The sequence below is a fragment of the Danio rerio genome, chromosome 21 (genome assembly GCF_052040795.2).
Source record: "Danio rerio strain M-AB ecotype USA chromosome 21, GRCz13ab, whole genome shotgun sequence".
NCBI lineage: Eukaryota > Metazoa > Chordata > Actinopteri > Cypriniformes > Danionidae > Danio > Danio rerio.
In genome coordinates this window covers 6,387,142-6,411,547 of record NC_141041.1, presented here as the reverse complement: position 1 = coordinate 6,411,547, position 24,406 = coordinate 6,387,142, and the positions used below count along the sequence as shown (strand labels likewise).

Sequence of the window (24,406 nt, the reverse complement as noted above, 5' to 3'; positions counted from 1 at the left end):
TTGAGGAGGACCTTAATGAGGAGGCAAGTATTGACATTTGCCATTATTGGTGATCAGTCTATTTTGGAATTGAACTACAAGACGGAAACCATCATAGCTGAGGGCATGAGAATCCTATAGAATGGATGTCAAGGTTCTGTGGTCTGCTGATGGGCATAAAATACGCTCTGAATCTGAACAACCTTAAGGAACTTAAACATACTTGTGAAGTTTCTCGAACTTGATGGACTGAAGCCCAGTGCAAAAGCAATGCATCTCAAGAGCATTATTTTCTGGTCTCTGCTTATTTCAGAGTAGATTGTGCTCTTTATGTTGTTTTGTATTTTTAAGTCCACATGCTGATGTTTTTTTTATTATTTTTCATACCGTTTGTGAGACACATTTTTAGTTTGTAAAATACTGAAAGACTGTGGGTTAAAACAAACAAAAAAATACTGGAAAACAAAAATGTTGTTGTTGAATGTGTTTGTTACAAGCAACTAAATGAACAGTAAATTTGAAAACATACAATTAACAATTTCAGCAAATGTATTTAATTTATTTGAGGCTCTAAACTTGTAACCTTGCATTATTAATTATGGGAATTAAGTACATAACACTGGATTGATTTTAAATTTTAATTTAAAAAAGTAGTCGAAACAACCTAATTTTTTGAGTACTCAACTTAAAAAATGGAGTTTATGCTATGTAAAAGTGCCACTGATTGAGGAAAAAAAGGCCATTTGGCTAATGTAATAAAGTTTGCTGTCTGAACTTTATTTTGTTAGATGATGTTGTAACTTAAATAAATTGATGCAAACTGTTGCATGAATTGTTGTTGTTGTTGTTGTTGTTGTTGTTGTTGTTGTTTAGTCTAAACAATATTTTTTAGAGTGTGGTTGTTAGACTGTTTTCTATTGTCCATTTCTATGTCTATTGTTGTGTGCACAAAATTTGGACATTTACAACCACCTCAGAAGACAGTAGGGGTCGCAGGTCACTGACATTGTTATTTTGAGGGTTGCGGGCTGAAAAGTTTGGGAACCCATGCTTAGGGGTAGTGTCGTTACTTGGAAATAATGCCTGCGTTCATCAAGACTACAGAATGACAAGTCTCAAGTTGTCACATTTATGTATGTCACTATATCTAATCAAGTTTATTTGTATAGTGCTTTTCACAATAATTATCATTCCAAAGCAACTTCACAAAAGGTGCACATTACTACATTACAATCAACATCAGAAAGAGTTCATGTGTTGTGGATGTGATGGACAGAACAGCTCTCGAGCATATACTCAACCTGCAGTTATACAATATAATGTACGTGCATACAGACAGTTTTGGAATTGCAGTTTTAGTTTGATGTGCAAATTTCATCAGTAACAACACAAAGTTTGTTTTCAACACTGAAGTTTAATTCATCAGCAGATACCGTTCGATTTAATTACAATTTCACATCATTTATTAAACAGCAACAAGACCCTGTAATGTTGGACTGAATAAAGTGTTTGAATCACATTAGAACCGAGAAACAGAAGAATAAAAGGCAATATATTGTGTAGATGGCCTCACCTTGTTGAATGTGAAATCTGTGCATCAGGATCAGCTTTACTTGCCAACTATGCACAAATACATGAGGGGTTTGTTGTAGTTTTCTGGAGCTCAGGGTATGAGCATTCGGGAGAGCAGACAAAAACAGAGGAACACCACACTCTGGCTAACACTGTTAGTAATGTGGCTACTCTGGGCTTTGCTTTGGGTGACGTTTTGTGTGACATTTTGCGGGGGGATGTGGGTGACATTCAGTGAGACATTCTGAGCGTCTGACTGTGGGACGCTCTTGGTGTCTGTTTGTGGGACGCTCTTGGTGTCTGTGTGTAGGACGCTCTTGATATCTGTTTGTGGGATGGTGTGAGTGTCTGTCTGTGGGATGCTCTCAGTGTTTGTCTGTGGGACGCTCTTTGTGTCTGTCTCTGGGACGCTGTAGGTGTCTGTCTGTGGGACCGTGTCAGTGACTGTCTGTGGGACGCTCTTGGTGTCTGTCTGTGGGACCGTGTCAGTGACTGTCTGTGGGACGCTCTTGGTGTCTGTCTGTGGGACGCTCTTGGTGTCTGTCTGTGGGACGCTGTAGGTGTCTGTCTGTGGGACCGTGTCAGTGACTGTCTGTGAGACGCTCTTAGTGTCTGTCTGTGGGACCGTGTGAGTGACTGTCTGTGTGATGCTCTTGGTGTCTGTCTGTGGGACGCTCTTGGTGTCTGTCTGTGGGACCGTGTCAGTGACTGTCTGTGGGACGCTCTTGGTGTCTGTCTGTGGGACCGTGTCAGTGACTGTCTGTGGGACGCTCTTGGTGTCTGTCTGTGGGACAGTGTAAGTGACAGTTTGTGGGACGCTCTTGGTGTCTGTCTGTGGGACCGTGTCAGTGACTGTCTGTGAGACGCTCTTGGTGTCTGTCTGTGGGACGCTCTTGGTGTCTGTCTGTGGGACGCTCTTAGTGTCTGTCTGTGGGACCGTGTCAGTGACTGTCTGTGGGACGCTCTTAGTGTCTGTCTGTGGGACCGTGTCAGTGACTGTCTGTGGGACGCTCTTAGTGTCTGTCTGTGGGACCGTGTGAGTGACTGTCTGTGTGATGTTCTTGGTGTCTGTCTGTGGGACCGTGTCAGTGACTGTCTGTGTGATGCTCTTGGTGTCTGTCTGTGGGACAGTGTAAGTGACAGTTTGAGGGACACTCTTGGTGTCTGTCTGTGGGACAGTGTAAGTGACAGTTTGTGGGACACTCTTGGTGACTGTCTTTGGGACGTTCTGGCTGTCTATCTGTGGGATGCTCTGCATGACAGTCTGTGGGACGCTTTGGGTTAAGCTCTGTGGGTTGTTTTGTGTGATGCTCTGAGTAACATTCAGTGTCTGTGGGAGGCTCTGTGTGTTTTTCTGTGGGACGCTTTGGGAGACACTCTGTGAGACGCTTTGGGTTACGGTCTGTGGGATGCTTTGGGTTACGCTCTGGGTAATTTTCATTGTCTGTGAGACGCTCTGGGTGAAGCTCTGCGTATTATTCGTTGTCTGTGGGATGCTTTGGGTGATGCTCTGAGTAATATTCAGTGTCTGTGGAACACTCTGGGTGTCTGTCTGTGGGACACTCTGGGTGAAACTCTTTGGGACACCATTGACAGCATTGCACAGGTTCCCCTCACAACATGTGGTGGTAGGATTAACAGGTCTATCACAAAAAGATTTGGACATACAGCCTTTTAGAAGCAAAGGCTGGCTGAAATTCCCTGCTGAAAAGTAAAAATAAATGAATTAATCTAAGCTCTCAAATGGTACACATCACATGTGTGTATACTGTATGTGACTGAATATTTAAAGTCCATGTGAAATCTAAATTTAAAATGTATATTGCTGACTCACATTGTTATTCTGGTTATAATTGTTGGTTTTGGTAATCTTCAATCAAGTCTTAGAATTTGAGCATTGGCTTGTGTGTTTGGAATTTGACAGCTTCAGGAGCAATGTTTTTAACCACGCCCCTTTTACAATTAGTTTGCTATAAGGGAATGAAGTGTAAAAATAAAGCCCCGCCCCCTACTTAATATTCCATTTAATTTGGAAGTACGTCAACATACTGAAAAAAAAAGTCTTAGCAAATTCAGATTCACAAGGACTTTAAAAAATTGTCATGAAGTAACAAAACTTTTTTAAAAACGTTCGAGGTTACAGAAGTAACCCTTCGTTCCCCGAGGAGGGGAACGGAAGTGCCATGAATGGGAGGATTCGGATCAGAAGCCGCTTATCTGGAGAGTATTGAACGGGCCAATGAATGAAATTAATTGGCAGCGTAAGCTTGCGCAGGTGTGCGACATCTGCAATTATCTCAGCATATAAGCACACCTGAAGCCAGCAGACGCCATCCTTTTAAGCTGAAGAGACTTTCAAACAGCTAAGGGACAGTCATTATGGCGACGGAATATGGCACTTCCGTTCCCCTCCTCGGGGAACGAAGGGTTACTTCTGTAACCTCGAACGTTCCCCTTCGGTTGGGGAACTTCAGTGCCATGAATGGGAGAATATGGAAAGCGCCATAATGACTGCACCTTACCAACACCCCCGATGAGGAGATAGTCAAGCAAGCGTGACGCACCCACATCATGGGGGGCGCGGTCCTCCAACGTGTCCCTGGCCCTAATTTATCCTACTTCAACAGAAGTTTTACGGATTTAGATATATTTTTTGGGAAGTCGTGAGCATCTAGATAATTCTAGGAATACGACAGTACGTTGGGAAGCGTGCAATCCCGATAGGGAGGACGCTGCGGAGGCCATCCGTTACCCAAGGGGGGGATAGATGGCAGAATTTACCTATGGACTAGCCCTAAAAAGGGGGAGTACGCATAGCAAAGAGTGGTTAGCGGAGAGGGAAGACACGGGTCCGCCCAGGGGGGGGACTTAACCGTGGCGGAATAAGCATATGGGATCGCCTAGTGGGGATCACGCATAGCAGGCACCTATACCCAAAACGCGGGCTGACCAGCGGGCAGACCTACAACGTAGTGGGCCAGCAAGTGACTCCTCCGCTGAGTCAGTGCTGGGGGCCACGGAGGAATCTGCAGGGCTCACCTGACGGGGAACTTTACTGACAGATAAAAAAGGCGCACGTACCTCCGTGTTAGGGAGAATGGCGCAGCAAGCGTGTTTCAACACCCTACCGAGTTGTCTCCTCAATCACCAAAGGGTTACCTAATACCCTTGAGGAAACCGGCTCCACTCGCAGATTGTAAAACCTTGCAAATGTGTTGGGTGTCGCCCAGCCCGCAGCTCTACAGATGTCTGTTAGAGAGGCGCCGCGTGCACGCGCCCAAGAGGATGCAACGCTCCGAGTGGAGTGTGCACGTACTCCCGGGGGACACGGCTGACCTCGACTCGAATAAGCGAGTGAAATGGCATCCACAATCCAGTGGGATAATCTTTGTTTCGATACGGCACTTCCCTGCTGCCGACCGCCATAACAGACAAAGAGCTGCTCAGATGATCTAAAATTCTGAGTACGGTCCACATAAATGCGCAGAGCGCGAACTGGACAAAGTAAAGAAAGGGCTGGGTCTGCCTCCTCCGGGGGCAGCGCTTGCAGGTTCACTACCTGAACTCTAAAGGGGGTGGTAGGAACCTTGGGCACATAACCGGGGCGGGGTCTCAGGATAACGTGAGAGTAATCCGGCCCGAATTCCAGGCACGAGTCACTGACCGAAAATGCCTCCAGGTCCCCGACCCTCTTGATGGAGGCCAACGCAACCAGCAGAGCTGTCTTCAGGGACAGAAATCTTAGAGATACTGATTCGAGTGGCTCAAAGGGATCGGATCGCAGACTCGTGAGAACGAGGGCGAGATCCCAAGAGGGCATGAGAGGGGGGCGAGATGGATTAATTCGCCTAGCACCCCTAAGGAACTGGATGACCAGGTTATGCTTTCCCACGGTGCCGCCAGCTACCGCGCTATGATAAGCGGAGATGGCGGCCACGTAAACCTTGAGAGTGGAGGGCGACAGCCTGCTGTCCAACTTCTCTTGAAGGAAAGAGAGCACAACACTAATCTGGCAATTTCGGGGGTCTTCTCTGCGAGAGACGCACCATTCAGTGAATAGACTCCACTTCAGGGCGTAGGCGCGCCTCGTGGAGGGGGCTCTAGCCTGAGTGATGGTATTAACCACCGCAGTCGGTAGGTTACCTAAGTCTTCCTCGCGTCTAGGGACCACACGTGGAGGTTCCAAAGATCGGGGCGAGGGTGCCAGATGGTGCCCTGTCCCTGAGAGAGTAGGTCCTCTCTCAAAGGGATCCGCCAGGGGAGGGCCGTCGCGAGGAGTGAGAGCTCTGATATCCAGGTCCGGTTGGGCCAAAGGGGCGCAACTAGCAGAACCTGTTCCTCGTCCTCCCTGACCTTGCACAGAAACTGCGCGAGCAGGCTCACTGGGGGAAACGCATACTTGCGCATGCCCCGAGGCCAGCTGTGGGCCAGTGCATCCGTGCCGAGAGAGCCCTCGGTCAGGGAAAAAAACAACTGGCAGTGAGCGTTCTCGGGGGAAGCAAACAGATCGATCTGGGCCTCCCCGAATCGCGCCCATATCAGCTGAACAGACTCGGGGTGGAGTCTCCATTCTCCAGGGCGTAACAGCTGTCGTGAGAGCGCATCGGCTGCACGATTGAGCGTGCCTGGGACGTGAATGGCGCGCAGCGATTTCAGCCGTGGGTGACTCCAGAGGAGCAGACGGCGGGCGAGCTGAGACATGCGGCGAGAGCGCATACCCCCCATGCGGTTGATATACGCCGCCGCCGCCGTACTGTCCGTCCTGACCAGCACGTGTTGCCGCTCCAGCACCGGTAAAAAGCGGTGGAGAGCGAGGAACACTGCCAACAGCTCTAGGCGATTGATATGCCAATGCAGCTGGGCACCCTTCCAGAGGCCCGCAGCCGCATGCCCGCGACACACGGCCCCCCAACCCGTGTTGGAAGCGTCTGTTGAAACAACAACATGGCTGGACGCCTGTCCTAGAGGCACACCGGCCTGTAGGAACGAGGGGTCGTTCCAAGGGCTGAGGGCGCGGCGACACAGCGCAGTAACCGAGACCCGGTGTGTGCCCGCGTGCCATGCGCGTCTGGGGACCCGATCGTGAAGCCAGTGCTGAAGTGGTCTCATATGGAGCAACCCGAGCGGCGTGACGGCGGCTGCGGATGCCATATGCCCCAGGAGCCTCTGAAAGAACTTCAGTGGGACCACTAGTTTGCTGTCGAGCTCCCTCAGACAGTTCAGCAACAGGCGAGCGCGTTCCTCGGAGAGGTGCGCTACCATGGTGATCGAGTCCAGCTCCATCCCGAGAAAAGAAATCCTCTGCACGGGGGCGAGTTTGCTCTTTTCTCGGTTGACCTGAAGCCCCAGTAGGCGGAGATGCCGAAGCACCTCGTCCCTGTGCATAATCAATTGCTCCCGCGAGTGGGCTAAAATCAGCCAGTCGTCGAGATAATTGAGTATGCGAATGCCCGCGAGCCGAAGGGGCGCTAGGGCACCCTCCGCGAGTTTGGTGAAGACCCGCGGAGACAGAGAGAGCCCGAAGGGGAGGACCTTGTACTGCCACGCTCGACCCTCGAACGCAAACCGCAGAAATTGGCGGTGGCGTGGAAGAATGGAGACATGGAAATACGCGTCCTTCAGGTCTATGGCTGCAAACCAATCCCGAGGACGAACGCATTGGAGAATGCGCCTCTGCGTGAGCATTCTGAACGGCAGCTTGTGCAGACAGCGGTTCAAAACGCGCAGATCTAGGATTGGCCGTGACCCACCGCTCTTTTTGGGTACGATGAAGTATGGGCTGTAAAACCCACTCTCCATCTCGGCTGGAGGAACCGGCTCGATTGCACCCTTCGCCAGGAGGGCAGCAATCTCCTCTCGCAAGACAGGGGCGGACAGGGGGTTGACCCTGGAGAAATACACGCCCGTAAACTTGGGGGGCCGTTTCGCGAACTGAATCGCGTAACCGAGTCTGATTGTGCGTATGAGCCACCGCGAGGGGCTGGCCCGCGCTAACCAGGCAGGCAGAGCCCTCGCTAATGGAGTCATCGCTACAATCGCTGACGTACCAGCGGTGGGGCAGCGCGGAGTGGGTGTGCTGATCCGGGAAGCACGAGGGTCCCGCGGAAAAGCTGGAGGAGAGCGATTCGCTCTGGCTCCGCACCCTGACTCCGGAGAGGGGGCTGGAGGGCTGAGGGAAGGGAGACCGTCCCCCCAGCGCTCGTGAGCCACTGGCGAAGCACGTAGAGTCTGCGAGCCGGAAGGCAGCGCGTCCCGGACTGGCAGAACTCGTGCAGTCACATCCGGGGAAGGGAAAAAGTGCTCTTTTACTGATGTTTTGGTGGCACTGAAAAGTACCGTTGTTATCGGGGCCCCGCCCTCCAGCGGGGAAAGAGCAAGTTTCCTCTTCTCCGGATGGCCTGTCTCAGGGACGCTTCGCGGTCCGTTTACCGGACTTAACGGCGCCCTGGGCAGGAGGGGCTGCCTGCTTTCGAGGTGAACGCCGCGCCCGCTTGGCCGGAGGCGCAGGCGGGGGCGGGGCAGCACTCGTTGGCGGGCGCCCTCGGCGAGGAACAGCGGAGGTGGATGGCTCGGCGGGCGGAGCGGGCTTACGGCCACGCCGATAGATGACATTGCCCATCGCATCCGACTGCTCTTTCACCGCCTTGAATTCCTGGGTGAATTCACCGACGGTGTCGCCGAACAGGCCAGCCTGGGATATGGGCGAGTCAAGAAAGCGAACTTTGTCAACGTCGCGCATATCGGCCAGGTTTAGCCAGAGGTGGCGTTCCTGAACCACAAGTGTGGACATCGTCCTCCCCAGCGCACACGCGGCGGACTTAGTAGTCCGAAGAGCATAGTCGGTCGCGGTGCGCAGCTCATGTAATAAGCTTGGGTTGGACCCGCCCTCGTGCAGCTCGGTCAGCGCCTGCGCTTGGTAGCGCTGGTAGGTGGCCATCGCGTGCAAAGCAGAAGCAGCCTGGCCCGCAGCCTTATAAGCTCTGGCTCCGAGGGAGGCAGACAACCTACAGGCTTTGGACGGGAGGCGGGGCAAACCCCGCCACGTAGAGGCGCCGCGCGGACAAAGATTGACCGCGATAGCGCGCTCCACTGACGGGATCGCCTCATACCCCCTGGCAGCTCCGCCGTCAAGGGCGGTGAGGGCGGAGGCACTCGCAGCACGGGCAGAGAAAGGTGCCCTCCAGGACTGCGTGAGCCTACTGTGCACTTCCGGGAAGAAGGGGACGAGAGGCTTCGAAGGCTTCGCCTTCTGGTCCTCTACGTAGCACCCATCTAGTCGGTCCGGCCGCGGAGCTGGGGGATAAACCATCTCCAACCCCACGGCCGAAGCAGCCCGGGAAAGCACGGCTAACATGTCCGCTTCAGGATCCGATTTGACAGCGCTCACCTGCCCGGAGGGGGCGAGCGGGTCCGGATCTTCGTCGGACAGTGAAAGCCCACCCTCCGATGCCGCGGAGGACATCTGATCTCCGGTGTCAGCGAGTGTGAGAGCTACCATCTGGTTAGACGGATCACTCTCACCACCCGAAGCTTGGATGGAGCGCCGTGAGGAGCGAGAGGTCCGCGAGCCCGTGGGCGGCGGATTAGCTCCCGCTGAAACCCTCAGATCTGCCCGAGCGCCCGCTGCTTTTTTAGAACAGGAGGCAACTGGGGTGGCTCGCTCTCTTGCGAAAGTTAGCCGCGATCTTAGCTGTGCAACGGTCATGGCATCGCAATGACGACATGAACCGCCCGCGAGCACCGCATTAACATGCTGGACCCCCAAACATGCAATGCAGTGATCGTGTCCATCATCCGGAGACAGGAAACCCCCGCATCCAGAAACGCACAGTCGGAGCGCCATCCTGAAAAGGACGTGCTGCACGACTGTGTTGCTCTTTTAGGAAAGTTGCAACTATACGCACCGCTCTGGAGGACCGGACCCAAAGAACCGCAGGCAAGGGAGTAACCCAGCTCGACCGTCTGCCACCGCGAAGACCCACTCTGGACCGGGAGACACACTCGTTCGCTCTGAAGTGCTGATCAGCAAGAGGAACCCTCATCGACTCACTCAGAAAGGATCTGAAGCGAAAAGGATGGCGTCTGCTGGCTTCAGGTGTGCTTATATGCTGAGATAATTGCAGATGTCGCACACCTGCGCAAGCTTACGCTGCCAATTAATTTCATTCATTGGCCCGTTCAATACTCTCCAGATAAGCGGCTTCTGATCCGAATCCTCCCATTCATGGCACTGAAGTTCCCCAACCGAAGGGGAACTGTATTTCCAGATTCTCACCTTCAGTTGTAAAACAGCGGTCTTCAATCCATAAACAGTTGAGTTTTTTTGAGCAACCCTTCTCATCACAATAATAACATGTCTTTCCATTGGGGACGTTAAAGCCAGGGTCTAACCGGAGAAAAACAAGCATCTTTATTTTTGCAGCACAAATATATTTCATCAGTTACAGTGGTTTTAGATAATAATATTTAAATAGTCCCTATTATGCATTAAAAAGGGTATATTTTTGTTTTGAGGGTCTCCAGCAACAGGCCTATATTCACGCAGGGTCAAAAAACACTATGGGCCCTATCATACACCCGGCGCAAGATGTGTTTCCATGACAAGTTGCTGTTATCAGACCAACAAAACATTCATTTTTCAGTTTTCCTGCCACGTGGATTAAATAGTAAATCCATTTGCACCACTCTGTGGGTGTTCTGGCCTAAAAAGGAGTTGTATTAAGGCGCATTGTTGGCGCATTGCTATTTTGATTAGCTAAAATAGACTGCTCAGTAGACCAACTGAAAGCAGGGCTAAAGTCCAGTGCAGAGCACTTCAGTTGTGCGCCTCGCTTACACATTGCTTAAAACACGCAGGATGTACAACAATAAACAAGTATTTTTACAAACAAAACAAAGAATTAAAGGATTAAAATATTTTTTAAAAATATTACTTTCTTTATATATATATATATATATATATATATATATATATATATATATATATATATATATATATATATATATATATTAGGGATGCCACGGTTCTCAATATAATATTGAACCATACGGTACGACCTCCACGGTTCAATACGCGCTTGTGAATTGCAGTTTTCTCGGTTTTGCGTTTAAATAATTTGTGTGCGTTTTATATCTCCCCGAATGGACTGTGTGTGCCTCTAAATCCATGAGCTGAGATGAGGAAACTCCTCCCCGCGAGTAAATATCCTATCACTATGCTCTAAAGTTAGGGGGCGCTTGACCATCATTCCACACTTTGACATGGCGAGCGGTGGTAAAGTGAGGCAACAGTACAAGGAAGGGTCGGCGAAGTGAGGCTTTAATACAGTGAGTAGAGTATCAGGAGTGTTACAGTACCTTGGGTGTTACAGTAGTCAGAGTCGCAGCAGGAATAAGCTGACTTCCCAGTGCCGAAGTTCATGGATCGATTGTGACAGCCGGCAGTACAATTTTTAAAACTCCAATCAGGAATCGTTGCACCTAAAACACCCAAATGATACAGGGAAATTCAGTTCAATTTCTTATTTCGATGGACACTTAGATAATTCATTAATTCATTTTCTTTAGGCTCAGTTTCTATTTCAGAGGTCGCCACAGCACAATGAACCGCCAACTATTCCAGCATATGTTTTATACAGCGGATGTCTTTTCAGCCGCAACCCAGTACTAGGAAACACCCATACACACTCATTCACACTCATACAAAACAGCCAATTTAGTTTATTCAATTCACCTATAGTCCAGGTCTTGGACGGTGGGGGACACCCGGAGCACCCGGAGAAAACACACACCAACACGAGGAGAACATGCAAACTACACAGAAATGCCAACTGGTCCGGCCGAGACTCGAACCAGCGACATTCTTATTGTATGGTGACACTGCTAACAACTGAGCACTTTTATTATACTTCAATCAATACATTTTCAACTCCTTCACAATAAAGGAACAATTTGAAGACCTATTTATCCTGTAATATATAGGTTATCTTTTCCATTGTCGTGTTTGTAACTGTGTCTTTCAGCCAACATCCTATACTTGGTGTACACCAACACAATCTCATGGCAATTCTTAACTTTTTGATTTAGTGGCTATTTCGTATGAATTTGTACGATCTAATTCATACAATTTAGTACAACTTGCTCATCCCCCAATGAGGGTTGGGTTTAGGGGTGGGGTTAGGTGCCACGCCTCCTTATTAAAATCGTACAGTTTCGGATGACTGAACTCGTACAAATTCCTACAAATTAGCCACTAAACTGGCAAAACGTAAAATACTTAAGTTTTCTCGTGAGATCAGGCTGTGCACACACGTTTTTCCAATTTAAAGAAACTATCAGTTTAGCTTGAAGAATACATACAGTTGAACTCAGAATTATTAGCCCCCCTGTTTATTTTTTTCCCCAATTTCTGTTTAACGGAGAGCTGATTTTTTCAACACATTTCTAAACATAACAGTTTTAATAACTCATCTCTAATAACTGATTTATTTTATCTTTGCCATGATGACAGTAAATAATATTTGACTAGATATTTTTCAAGACACTTCTATACAGCTTAAAGTGACATTTAAAGGCTTAACTAGGTTAATTACTTTAACTAGGCAGGTTAAGGTACAGTAATTAGGCTAGTTATTACATAAAGATTGTTTGTTCTGTAGACTATAAAATATATATATATATAAATATATATATATATATATATATATATATATATATATATATATATATATATATATATATATATATATATATATATATATATATATATATATATATATAGCTTAAAGGGGCTAATAATTTTGTCCTTAAAATTGCTTTTAAAAAATTAAAAACTGCTTTTATTCTAGCTGAAATAAAACAATAACGACTTTTTCCAGAAGACAAAAATATTATCAGACATACTGTGAAAATTTTCTTGCTCTGTTAAACATCATTTGGGAAATATTTTGAAAAGAAAGAAAAATTCAAAGAGGGGCTAATAATTCTGACTTTAACTGCATGTTAATAAATACGCTGTTAACAATTTTCTGTACGATCTACAATTCGCCTGTAACTTACAGTAAATCAATTTCATCAAAAGAACTGTTTTTACATTTACAGCACCATTTATCATTCTGTATATGTATTTACAGAATTATATGTACAGTTTACCGTAAAAATTACAATAATTTTCCCAAAGCAACTTTAAAATCCAGTAACATACCACCTCATTTTCCCACAGTAAAATGCAGTTCACATTAGTTAAATATCATGTCATTTACAAAAATTGTCAACGATGTATACATTCAGTCTTTTAATCGGGTATACATAAGGAGACAGTGAAAGATTAACATAAAGTATCTGGTCTATCTTCCATTTCATTTCTTTCCAAAAAATGTCTCCGTCGTACTGGTTTAATAGAAAATTCGAAGTAGAAAAAAAGCTGGGAGAGTACAGGGATAATTCACCCATATATGAAAGCTCTGTCAATATTTACAGTACTCACCCTTTACTTATTTTAATCTTTTGGACTTTTTTCTTTCTGCTGTAGAACACAATATAATAGAATAGAATAGAATAGAATAGAATAGAATAGAATAGAATAGAATAGAATAGAATAGAATAGAATAGAATAGAACTGAACAGAGCAGAGCAGAACAGAACAGAACAGAACAGAACAGAACAAAACAAAATAGAATAGAATAAAACAGAATAGAAAAGAACAGAATAGAATAAAGCAGAACAGAACAAAATAGAATAGAATAAAACAGATCAGAACAGAATAAAATAGAATAGAAAAGAACAGACTACAATAAAAAATAACAGAGCAGAATAAAATAGAATAGAATAGATAGGAACAGACTAGAACAAAACATAACAGAGCAGAAGAGAAGAGAACAATAGAATAGAACAAACATAATACAATAGATTAGATCAGAATAGAACAAACAGAATAGAATGAAACATAATGAAACAGAACAGAATAGAATAGATTACAACAGAACAACAGAATAGAACAAAATAGAATAGAACAAACAAAATAGAATAGACTAGAATAGAACAGTATATAATAGAATAGAACAGAATAGAATAGAAAATAATAGAATAAAACAAACAGAACAGAACATAACATAATAGACACAATAGAATAGAACAGAACAGAACATTATAAAATAGAACTGAAAATAATAGAAAAACATTAAATAGAATAAATATTTTGTAGAAAAGTGGAAACTTCAATCGATTGACTTGCATGGTATTTTTACCTATAAAAGTCAATGGTAATCTTTCTTCAGAATATTTTCTTTAGTGTTCAACAGAATAGAGAAACTCATGGAGGGTTGAATCCACTTGAGGGTGAGTGAATACATTTTTTATTAGTGCACTGTAAAAGAAATCCTGGTTGCCTAAAATTTTTAAGCTCAATCAAATTAACCCTATGAGTCTATTGAACTTATATTATGTTGAACTCACTTAAAACAGGGTGCGTAACTTATGCAATTAGGTTAGAACGTAATTAACATAGTTTAATAAGTTACAATGAACTAAAAACATATGCTGTCAGGACTAATTAATCAGTTAAGTTTTTACAATGTGGTCGAACCGTCCCGTTAAAAAGCAAGTGTTCTTTCTGATAATGTATCATCTCACACCTGTCAAAAATAGGTCAGATAAGTAAATAAGTAGCAGAAATCTTTAGGCAATTCTAAGACTGAGTTAGGAAAGTCTGTCAGAAAAAAAAAAAACATTTTCAGTTTCAGCACCATCAATCAGAAAATAACATTGAAAGAGCTAAAAAGAAAGCGAGAGAGAGAGAGAGAGAGAGAGAGAGAGAGAGAGAGAGAGAGCAAACTCATTGCCTTAAGTACACTCTAAATGATTTTTGAAGTTAGTTTAAACGACTTATTTAAAATGAGCAGAAACAAAACAATTATGGAGATTTTTGGGGAAAACCTAATTGTTTAATGTGCAATCTACTTAATTTACTTACATTAACTTAGTGGATTTGTGTTGGGACAACATGAATTGTGTGCAACCTTGTATTGTTTTTACATTGTAAACAAACTGCACATATTAATAAAGTTAAGTCAATGGGTTTACTGGCTTTTTTCAAAGTAAATTCAACTTGTTGCTTTTAAGGCAACTTGTTTAATTACTTAATCACGTGAATTACCTAATCACTTTTTTTACATTGCACTAAAATAAACACATTTCAATCAATCAGACTCACCAGTGTGTGTCTCTGTTCCAGTCTGGCATTGGTTAGTTCCACTGGGACATGTTGTTAATGTAAGGTTTGTACACGGGCCATTGTAACTGCTGCACTCAGAACAGCTGAGAGAGTGTCCTGTAGTGATGAAATGGAGAGAGATCAGTGATCTGCAGACTCATATGTATTCAGTAACATTATAAACACTATTAGTACCTGCGGCGAAAACAACAAACAGAAGGAAAATGGAGATTTGCGGATCCATCTTCAGTCTGGAAGTGTATAATTTTACCTGTCTGTTTCACCGCTCGCTTTACAGTTTATCTAGAGGGGTGGAACTTTGAGAAAAGGAAAGTTAAACTGAACAAACATTGAATGATCTTGTTTAAATATGCTAATTCATTATAATAATAATTAAACAACAGTTGAAACTTCTAAAACTGTCATTTCTTTAACAGGTAAAACTCCAGAAGAAGTAATACTTGTTTGTATCGACATGAGGGTGAGTTTGTTACCCTTTGTACCCTATACACAAACTGATGCTTAGGGCTCTATTTTGACGGTCCATGCGCAGAGGGCAAAACGCAGGGTGCAAACGCTTTCAGGGCGTGTCAGGATGCGTTTTTGCTAATTTAAGGACGGGAAATCTGCCTTGCACTGTGGCGCATGGTCCAATGGGGTTGAGTTTATTTTCTTAATGAGCTATTGGTGTGTTCGCTATTTACAGCAAAGTCTAAGTGGAAAAAATGAGAATTTCACAAGCAAACAGTTAACAGTTGTTCAACAGAAAACTGTTAAACAGAGCATCTACTGCGAGAATGAGAGATAATGGAACTACTTTCACATTCGCTCTTGTATAGGGAAACCTTTATGCACAGACATCAATTAGTCTAAAAATAAATAATTTTGTTTGTTAAGCGCAAATATTCGTTTCAAAACTATTTCTAAATTCAGTTCTAATTTCCAGCAAACGAATAAATGAGTAATAATAAAAAAATGTGCTCAAAAACCTGAGTTATATACTGAAACACATGCTGTGCCCCATATGGTCTAAAACCTGACAGGTGGGCAAATCTAAGCTTGTTTTTAATAAAACAAATATACATATGGATATAATAAATAATACTGCTAATAATAATAACATTATAGAAAAGCAAATTGTTATGAATGAACTGAAAAAGCCTCCCGAGATTAAGAAGACATAAAAGCAGTGATTTTTCATATTTATGTAGGCTAGAAAATAGTATGGTTTGTAATATTTTAATCCTTTATATTTATATTCTATATCTATTCTTATTATATTCTATATATATCCTTTATATTTATTTTTTTTCATATGTAAAGATATTTGTCTATTGCTCTTTTGTGGGTATTAAGCAGTGCGTGGGTTAGTTTTGGTCTAATGAAAAATCTATTATAGTTTCTCAAAATAGCAACGCGCCAGCGGTCCGCCTCAGAACGCCTTCCTTTTTAGACCAGAACGCCTATGGACGCAAAAATGAGCGCTAATGCATTTGCTATTTAAACAGCGTAGCGCAACGCCTCAAAACGACTCTTGCGCCAAGCTGAAACTACCAAAAGACTATTGCGCCGCGTCTTGCGCCACACTGCGCCGGGTGTATGATAGGGTCCTTAAACTTTACCAGCGCAGCTATTTTTATTTTTTATTCTGTAAACCGCAGGTTATACAGGTCATGCACACTTCAGTTCAATATATTGTGATTTAAGGATTTGTTTTTTGTTGCATAAAATAACAAAAATATGTTTTTATTCATTTTTAGAAACCACAATATAATTTATTTTTAAGTTAAAGTGATAGTTCACCCAGTTCATTTGCTCGATTTTTTTTTCTAGCTGAATCCATCAGAGGAAACAATAAGCAAAAGAAGGATTATTTATTTCTTTATTTGTATTTCGTCTTTTAAAAAACAATACAACGCAATGACCGAATATTAATATAATTCCAACGATCAATTTTCAAAATTCAAAGGTGTTTTTATTGTATACAAAGCATAGACTGTAAAAAATGAAGTCAGAATTATTTATTTAATAAATATTTTCCTAATTATGTATCAAATCAAGTCTGATTTGTTTATGGCTAGAATAAAAGCAGTTTTTATTTTTTTATGAATCATTTTTAAGGTCAAAATTATTAGCCCCTTTAAGCTATATATTTTTTCTCAATAGAGAACAAACCATCTTTATACAATAACTTGCCTAATTCCCCTAATCTGCCTAGTTAACCTAATTAACCTAGTTAAGCCTTTAAATGTCACTTTAAGCTGTATAGAAGTGTCTTGAAAAATATCTAGTCAAATATTATTTACTGTCATCATGGCAAAGATAAAATAAATCAGTTATTAGAGATGAGTTATTAAAACTATTGTTTAGAAATGTGCTGAAAAATCTCTCCGTTAAATAGAAATTGGGGAAAGAAATAACAATTATTATCTGTTGCCACCTGCTGGTAACTAATGATAAATGCAACTATACATATTTTGTTAGCATATGTTGCTGAGATACAACTATTTAGGGTCGACACAGTAGCTCAGTTAGCACTGTTGCCTGACAGTAAGAAGGTCGCTAGTTCAAGTCACAGCTGGGACAGTTGGCATTTCTCTGTCAAGTTTGCATTATCTCCCCGTGTTGGCGTGGGTTTCCTTTGGGTGCTCCGGTTTCCCCCACAGTCCAAAGACATGAGGTATAGGTGACTTGAAAAATCTAAATTGGCTGGAATGTATGTGTGTGAATGAGATGTTTCCCAGTACTGGGTTACGGCTGGAAGGCTGGAGTGTATGTGTGTGAATGAGTGTGTATAGATGTTTCCCAGTACTGGGTTGCAGCTGGAAGGGCATTCGCTGTGTAAAACATATGCTAGATAAGTTGGCGGTTCATTCCCCCTTATGAATATAGGAACTATGCCGAAGGAAAATGATTGAATGAATGAATGAATGTACGAATACAACTATTTAAAAATCTGAGAGTTTTTTTTTTTTTTATATTGAGAATAAAAATTAAGTTTGCATATATTTACAGTATAGAAAACAAAACATCTTCATGGAACATGATCTTTATTTAATATTCAAATGGTTCTTGGCATAAAAAATATATGTAATTATTCTCTTTATTCCAGACAATAAGTCCAATAGTACAAAAGACAGACAAAATCAATACAAACCACATATACAGTTGAAGTCAGAATTATTAGCCCCTGTTTATTTTTTTCCCGAAATTCTGTTTATCAGAAAGCAGATTTTTTCAACACATTTTTAAACATTATAGTTTTAATAACTCATCTCTAATAACTGGTTTATTTTATCTTTGCCCTGATGACAGTAAATAATATTTGAATATTAAGATATTTTTCAAGACACTTCTCTACAGCTTAAAGTGACATTTAAAGGCTTAACTAGGTTAATTACTTTAACTAGGCAGGTTAGGGTAATTAGGCAAGTTATTGTATAATGATGGTTTGTTCTGTAGACTATCGAGAAAAAAATATAGATTAAAGGAGCTACTAATTTTAGCTATATATATATATATATATATATATATATATATATATATATATATATATATATATATATATATATATATATTTTTTTTTTTTTTTTTTTTTTTTTATTAAAAGCTGCTTTTATTCTAGCCAAAACAAAACAAAAATATTTTCAGACAAACAAATATTTCCTTGCTCTGTTAAACATCATTTGGGAAATATTTAAAAAAGAAAATAAATTAAAGGGGGCAAATAATTCTGACTTCAACTGTACCTTTAAAAAGACATGTATGCCAATATTTCATCAAAGGTGACTGAAAACGCACCTCAGAAAGAATAGGATTTATTAACAACATTAAACTACTATTCTGCGAATTCTCCAATCGACAGATAAACTTATACATCAAATTTCTCATCAAAGTAAAAAATGATCGAACTCTTACCAAATAATAACTATAATAAATGTAAAATTTTAAATTTTAAACAATAATTTTGATTGATAAAGTGTATTTTTGTCTGTTCTTACAAATTTACTCATGCAGCTTAAGATGTTGAAGTCAGAATCATTAGTGCCCCTGTTTATTTTTTTCTACGATTTCTGTTTAACGGAGGGAAGATTTTTTTTCAGCACATTTCTAATCATAATAGTTTTAATAACTCATTTCTTTTAACTGATTTATTTTATCTTTGCCATGATTACAGTAAATAATATTTGACTAGATATTTTTCAGTGTGACATTTAAAGGCTTAACTAGGTTAAATAGGCAAGTCAGGGTAATTTGGCAAATTATCATATAACAATGGTTCTATAAACAATCTGAAAAAAAAATATTTCTAATAGTTTTAACCTTAAAATGTTTTTTTTTTTACTGCATTTATTCTAGCTGAAATAAAGCAAATAAGACAAATAAGAAAAAAAGAAAAAAATATATGTATTTTTTTTTCATATTTGTCTCATTTGCTTTATTTTAGCTAGAATAAATGCAGTTTAAAGAAAAACATTTTTAATGTTAAAACTATTAGAAATATTTTTGTATGTATATGTATATATATGTATATGTATACACACACACACACACACACACACACACACACACACACACACACACATATATATATATATATATATATATATATATATATATATATATATATATATATATATATATATATATATATATATATATATATATATACATATATATATATATATATATATATATATATATATATATATATATATATGTTATATGTGTGTGTGTGTGTGTGTGTGTGTGTGTGTGTGTGTGTGTGTGTGTGTGTGTGTGTGTGTGTGTGTGTGTATATATATATATATATATATATATATATATATATATATATATATATATATATATACATACATAAAATTACATAAATTACATAAAATTACTAATAATTTTGACTTCAGCCATATGCATTTCTACAGCTGTAGAAACTGAACGTGTATTCAGAGCATGAGGACGAAGGCGATCAAAGAAAAACAGAGGATCATGAAGCTCTGAGTGACACTTTTAGCATCATTACAGAGATTCCCTGAACAGCAGGAGATGCCCTGAACACTAGTGGCTAATAAGGCATCACAAATAGATTTGGAGGCACAGCCTTTTTGCACCATCGGTTTACCGGAAACCCCTGATAAAACATTGAAAAAAGGTTGATTTAATATACAGCAAGTGTATTAAATGTTTCAAAGGAATGACCGAAAGACAATATTAGAATAGACTTGAACCTTTTGCATTCCTCGGTGTTATAGTTTTGCAGTGGTCTTCACTCCCTTTGCAGTTCACTATGTTTGAGCAGCTCTTTTCGTCACAAGAGTAACATTTCAGTCCATTGGCAGCAATCGTTCTTGGGTCTACAAAAAAAAAAGAGACGATTATTGGAATATTTTTTGTGTACAAAATATAGGATCCAAAAAACATAACACTCATGTATCTGCTCTATTTGGGCAATTCACAAACTTGAAGTTGACTCCCTGCGCCCTCAAATGTTTCATTAAGTTTGACGTGCTTTCCCCTTAGGCGCAACTTTTGTAAAGCGTCTGCTTCACGTTGCTGTCAGAATTCTTGCTTGTAAAATAAAGCCATACTTTAAAACACTTAGTTTAGGCAAATTTGATGAACGCGATCGTGCGTGTTGATGAATCTTGAAGGGAGTCGCAGTCGCTCACCGGGTGCGCTGTACTGCGCGCGTTGTCTGTGCGTGTGTGTGTCTGTGCACTCGTTTCTTAGCAATAAGAACAAATGCCTAAACATCCGACGTCGCCATCCGTATCCCTCAAAGTTGTTTAAATGTTTAGAGATGTTGTGACCAAAGTCCCTGTACAGTGGCGTAGTGGACTGGCACGCACCGCGGGATTAGGGGGCCCCGCGTCGTCGCGATTTTTAGTCATTGAAAATCCGGCAACCGCAATAATCAAACTCTTGGGAACAACTGTGGTCGGAACCAAATTTTACTGGTCTGTGTTCTCTGAACACCTCTCAAGCGGTGGACTACTTCATTCTGATTGCTTGCCGCCAATGTTGCCAACTTAGCGGCTTCGTCACTAGATTTAGCGACTTTTCAGACCCCCTAGCGACAAATCTAGCGACTTTTTTTGTGTGTTATTGGAGATTTTTTTTAGACTGTCATTTATCCATACTGTACCATCCCTACTCTTCGAGTTGCGTGTGATGCCGCCGGCCCCTCCCCCACCTCACAGCACTGACAGGCGGCCCAGTCAGTCCTCGTACAGCAGCCTCTCCCACCTGCAGCCCGAGAGCAGATCACCCCTCTGCGTACCGACGACAAATGATTTAGCACAGGCAGTATGAAGGTATTTCCCTTGTAAGTTAGTCAAACCGATCTGCTTCTCCTTTATTTGAACAATTGAATTGGACCGTTTATTCTTTTCTTGTTCACAATCACAGATATTTTAGTGACAGTTTCTGAACTTGTCTGAGTTTATTATATATGAGAGATTACTGCACATTCACTACACATCTATAATGACATACTGTAATCAAACAGCAATACATTTAGTTAAATAAACATGCTTATATAAAGTGTAGTGCAATTATAAATACCCCTTTAGTAACTATAGGCTGTTAAACAAACAGAAACGGTAGAACGTGATGACGTCAGTGATATGCAAATTGATTTTGCTAGTGACAGACTGTTCTCACTCTCAGCTCACATCATTCAAAATAAAAGACATTATTGTCGCCCGATAACGTCAACAGACTGGACTGTCTTAGCAACTGGTTGAATGTAAAAGAGGACTAAGCAAAATTGTTTCTACTTTATAATTAATGTTCTTAACTCACAGCAATACAACTTTACAATGAGTGCAATTGTTTGTATTCAATACTTTATTATCATTATAATTTTCCATATTTGCAGTGCCTGTATTTTGGCATTTTTTGCAGTCCACTTAGAATCCACCATGGAAATCGTTTTTTTCTGTATTTGCATTGATTGTTTTGAAATTCAATTGGCATCAACATGCCTGTGTTTTTATTTCTGTAATTGGCTGTCAAGCCAGGATCTTGATGGTTTATTGTGGGTTTGTTGTTTACATGAAGAAATCTGTGTTACAAGTTTAACAAAAATTCTAATAAACAAATATATTTTGAATTTTGATGGTTTTTTGTCTTGCATTTCCAATAATTTTACATTTGAATAGCCAAAATTACAAGTTTCAGTCTTTTAAATGTGATTAATCGTTATTAATTGCAAAAAAAAGTGTGATTAATAATTTTTTTAAATCGATTGACAGCACTACTTCCTGCACCTACAAACTGAAATTCGGACCTAACTGCAGGACACGGTCCCAAAATCAGCTGATTTTTGGCAGCTCCATCAAGGTTTGTATGCTTAGATTGGTGGCAAAAGTTAAACCCTTTCTTTCTAAAAAAGATTTAGAAATCGTAACCCATGCTTTAATCTCCTCTCGTTTAGACTACTGCAACTCTTTGTACATTGGCCTACCTCAGTCAACACTCTCTCGGCTACAGTTGGTCCAAAATGCAGCCGCCAGATTAATAACAGGAACTAAGAAAAGAGATCATATCTCCCCTGTCCTCGCCTCATTGCACTGGCTACCTATAAAATACAGGGTTGATTTTAAAATTCTTCTTTTCACTTATAAAGCTTTGCACAATTCTGCTCCGGCCTATGTCAGCGAGCTTATTAGGCCATATACAGCTTGTAGACTCTTAAGATCCCATGACCAGTTTCTTTTGTCTGTCCCTCGGTCTCGCTGCAAGTCAAAAGGTGATCGAGCTTTCAGTGTTCAGTTCAGTCTCCCTCTGAACATCAGAATCTCTCCTTCTTTGGATGCTTTTAAATCTAACTTTAAGACTTATTTTTACTCTCTTGTATTTGACTGATGCATGCTTGTTATTTTTTTATTATATATATTTTAGTATTACTTTTAAATATATTTCATTGTATTTTTAATACCAGTTATTTTTAGTTTTATTGTCTAGTTTATATTATTGTAAAGCACTTTGGATCAACTACGGTTGTATAAAATTGTGCTCTATAAATAAAGTCTGCCTTGCCTATGCCGAATTTTCCAATACAAGTATTAAATACCTGCTTGACATTACTGCCTGCCGCACCTCCTCCAGTGCACTTTTGGGTCAGCTGCAGGGTCGTCAGCTGGTACCACCGTTCACTGATGTTTCGCCCCCTATCCAGTACACTTCACGGTGGGGGGGCAGTGGCTTGTGGGGACGTCTCCCCGCCACCCCCTGCAGCTGCCCTTAATGGGGTACCACACCCCAATTTTTGTCCCTCCTTCGTAGCCACATCCAGTAACTTGCTTTCTCTGCCTCCTCTGCCAACTCCTTAACAGCTCTCCTCAGACTCATTCCAGATGTCCCAGCAGCGTGGAGAAGATGAATTACAGACTTCCCAACAAATCCTCTGCACCCAACTTCTATGGGATGTACTGTCGCTGTCCAACCCTCAACTCTGCATTCTGCTGCTAAGTCTGCATACTTGTGCCGCTAAAACTAATGCGTCGCTGCCATTCCCTCCTCCCATGGCACAGTCAGCTCAATCACCAGAACCTTCTTAGCCGCTGCTGACCAAATCGCTGCGTCTGGTCTTAGAGTTGTTTGTGTGATCTCTGATGGAAAGATAAGCTGAGAATCCAAGTCAACGCGCATCTCCCACCTCTTTCCAGGCACGAGCAGGCACCTTGTTCTCTCTGTACCTGTGATATGCCCTTCTCCTGGTCTGAGGAACCTAATGAGGAATGTGCTGTTGTAGCCTGGAAAGCCGATGTTGTCAGGGCTTCCATAAAATCGCTTTGTTACTTTTGTCCCCACTCTACCCCTGATAAATAAATACTTTACCGCAGACAAACACCTACATCTTGCATGGCCTGAAAGTGAGTAAACTAACAGTAAATGTTCCTTTTTTGGATCATGTAAACAGTGTTTGTGTGAAAGACGTTTGTAATACCTGGAGTGTTTTCAGCATTACAGAGGTCAGTGTCACAGCAGGCAGAATAAGTCATTAATGTGCCAGTGTCGGAGGAGCCGTTTTGACAGTTTACAGCACACTCTTTGCTTTTGGACATGATAGTTGTGTTATCTAAAAACATGAGGGAAGATCTGTTTAATGTATTATTTATTCAGTGGTGTTGAATAACGAACAAACTATCGAATATACCTTACTGCTACAAAGTAAAAGATAAACGTTTAATAAAAATGACTAATTTAATACCATACATCTAAAATATTCTGGGGTTGCATTTGTAAATTCTGCAAATAAATGCAAATAATTCAACTGTAAATAATGTAAGCAATGTAAATAAATTATAATTATTGAATAAATCATATTCAACTCACCCAAATAATGCAGCATTGTGAAGCTCCAGCACTTGAAAAAGGTTCTAGGACATTCTACATCTGTATTCACACACGGATTGTTCAAACTTCTGCACACATAACAGCGTATCGAGTGTCCTTTAGTGATGAAACACACAGAGAGACATGATCTACTGTATATTTACCCAATTACATTACTATTTTTATTGAAGAAACTGTTATAATTGTACCTGAAGGGAAACGAACTAACAGAAGGCAAACTGAGATCTGCAGATGCATCTTTGTTCTGGAAAAGAGAACAGACGACTCTGAGTAAAAGAGGAGAAT

General features: G+C 41.5%; 1 protein-coding gene across 3 annotated transcripts; it reads right to left on the bottom strand.

Annotated features, from left to right (window-relative positions):
- Positions 1-370: 370 nt before the first annotated feature.
- On the bottom strand, positions 371-24,406 carry LOC110438007 (uncharacterized). 3 transcript variants are annotated; one of them, XM_087300601.1, is made up of 8 exons: positions 24,310-24,406; positions 24,101-24,217; positions 22,227-22,340; positions 19,987-20,112; positions 14,762-14,878; positions 10,909-11,031; positions 9,827-9,937; positions 371-3,252 (listed from the first exon to the last, which is right to left on the bottom strand). In XM_087300601.1, the coding sequence occupies exons 6-8, from the start codon at positions 10,970-10,972 to the stop codon at positions 1,643-1,645; spliced, it is 1,785 nt and encodes a 594-aa protein (XP_087156727.1). In that variant the 5' UTR covers positions 10,973-11,031; positions 14,762-14,878; positions 19,987-20,112; positions 22,227-22,340; positions 24,101-24,217; positions 24,310-24,406; the 3' UTR covers positions 371-1,642. The 3 variants fall into 3 exon arrangements, with proteins under 3 accessions (XP_087156727.1, XP_087156725.1, XP_087156726.1); XM_087300599.1 differs by lacking the exon at positions 22,227-22,340 and having other exon boundaries at positions 24,310-24,401; XM_087300600.1 differs by lacking the exons at positions 19,987-20,112; positions 22,227-22,340; positions 24,101-24,217; positions 24,310-24,406 and adding an exon at positions 14,957-15,111.

Excerpts from the sequence above, each read along its gene's own strand:
- LOC110438007 (XM_087300599.1), bottom strand. The coding sequence starts at position 24,358 with ATGCATCTGCAGATCTCAGTTTGCCTTCTGTTAGTTCGTTTCCCTTCA. Across the intron at positions 24,218-24,309 it reads GTTAGTTCGTTTCCCTTCAG|GACACTCGATACGCTGTTAT; the intron begins GTACAATTATAA and ends TCATCACTAAAG. Across the intron at positions 20,113-24,100 it reads CACAATGCTGCATTATTTGG|ACCCAAGAACGATTGCTGCC; the intron begins GTGAGTTGAATA and ends TTTTTTTTGTAG.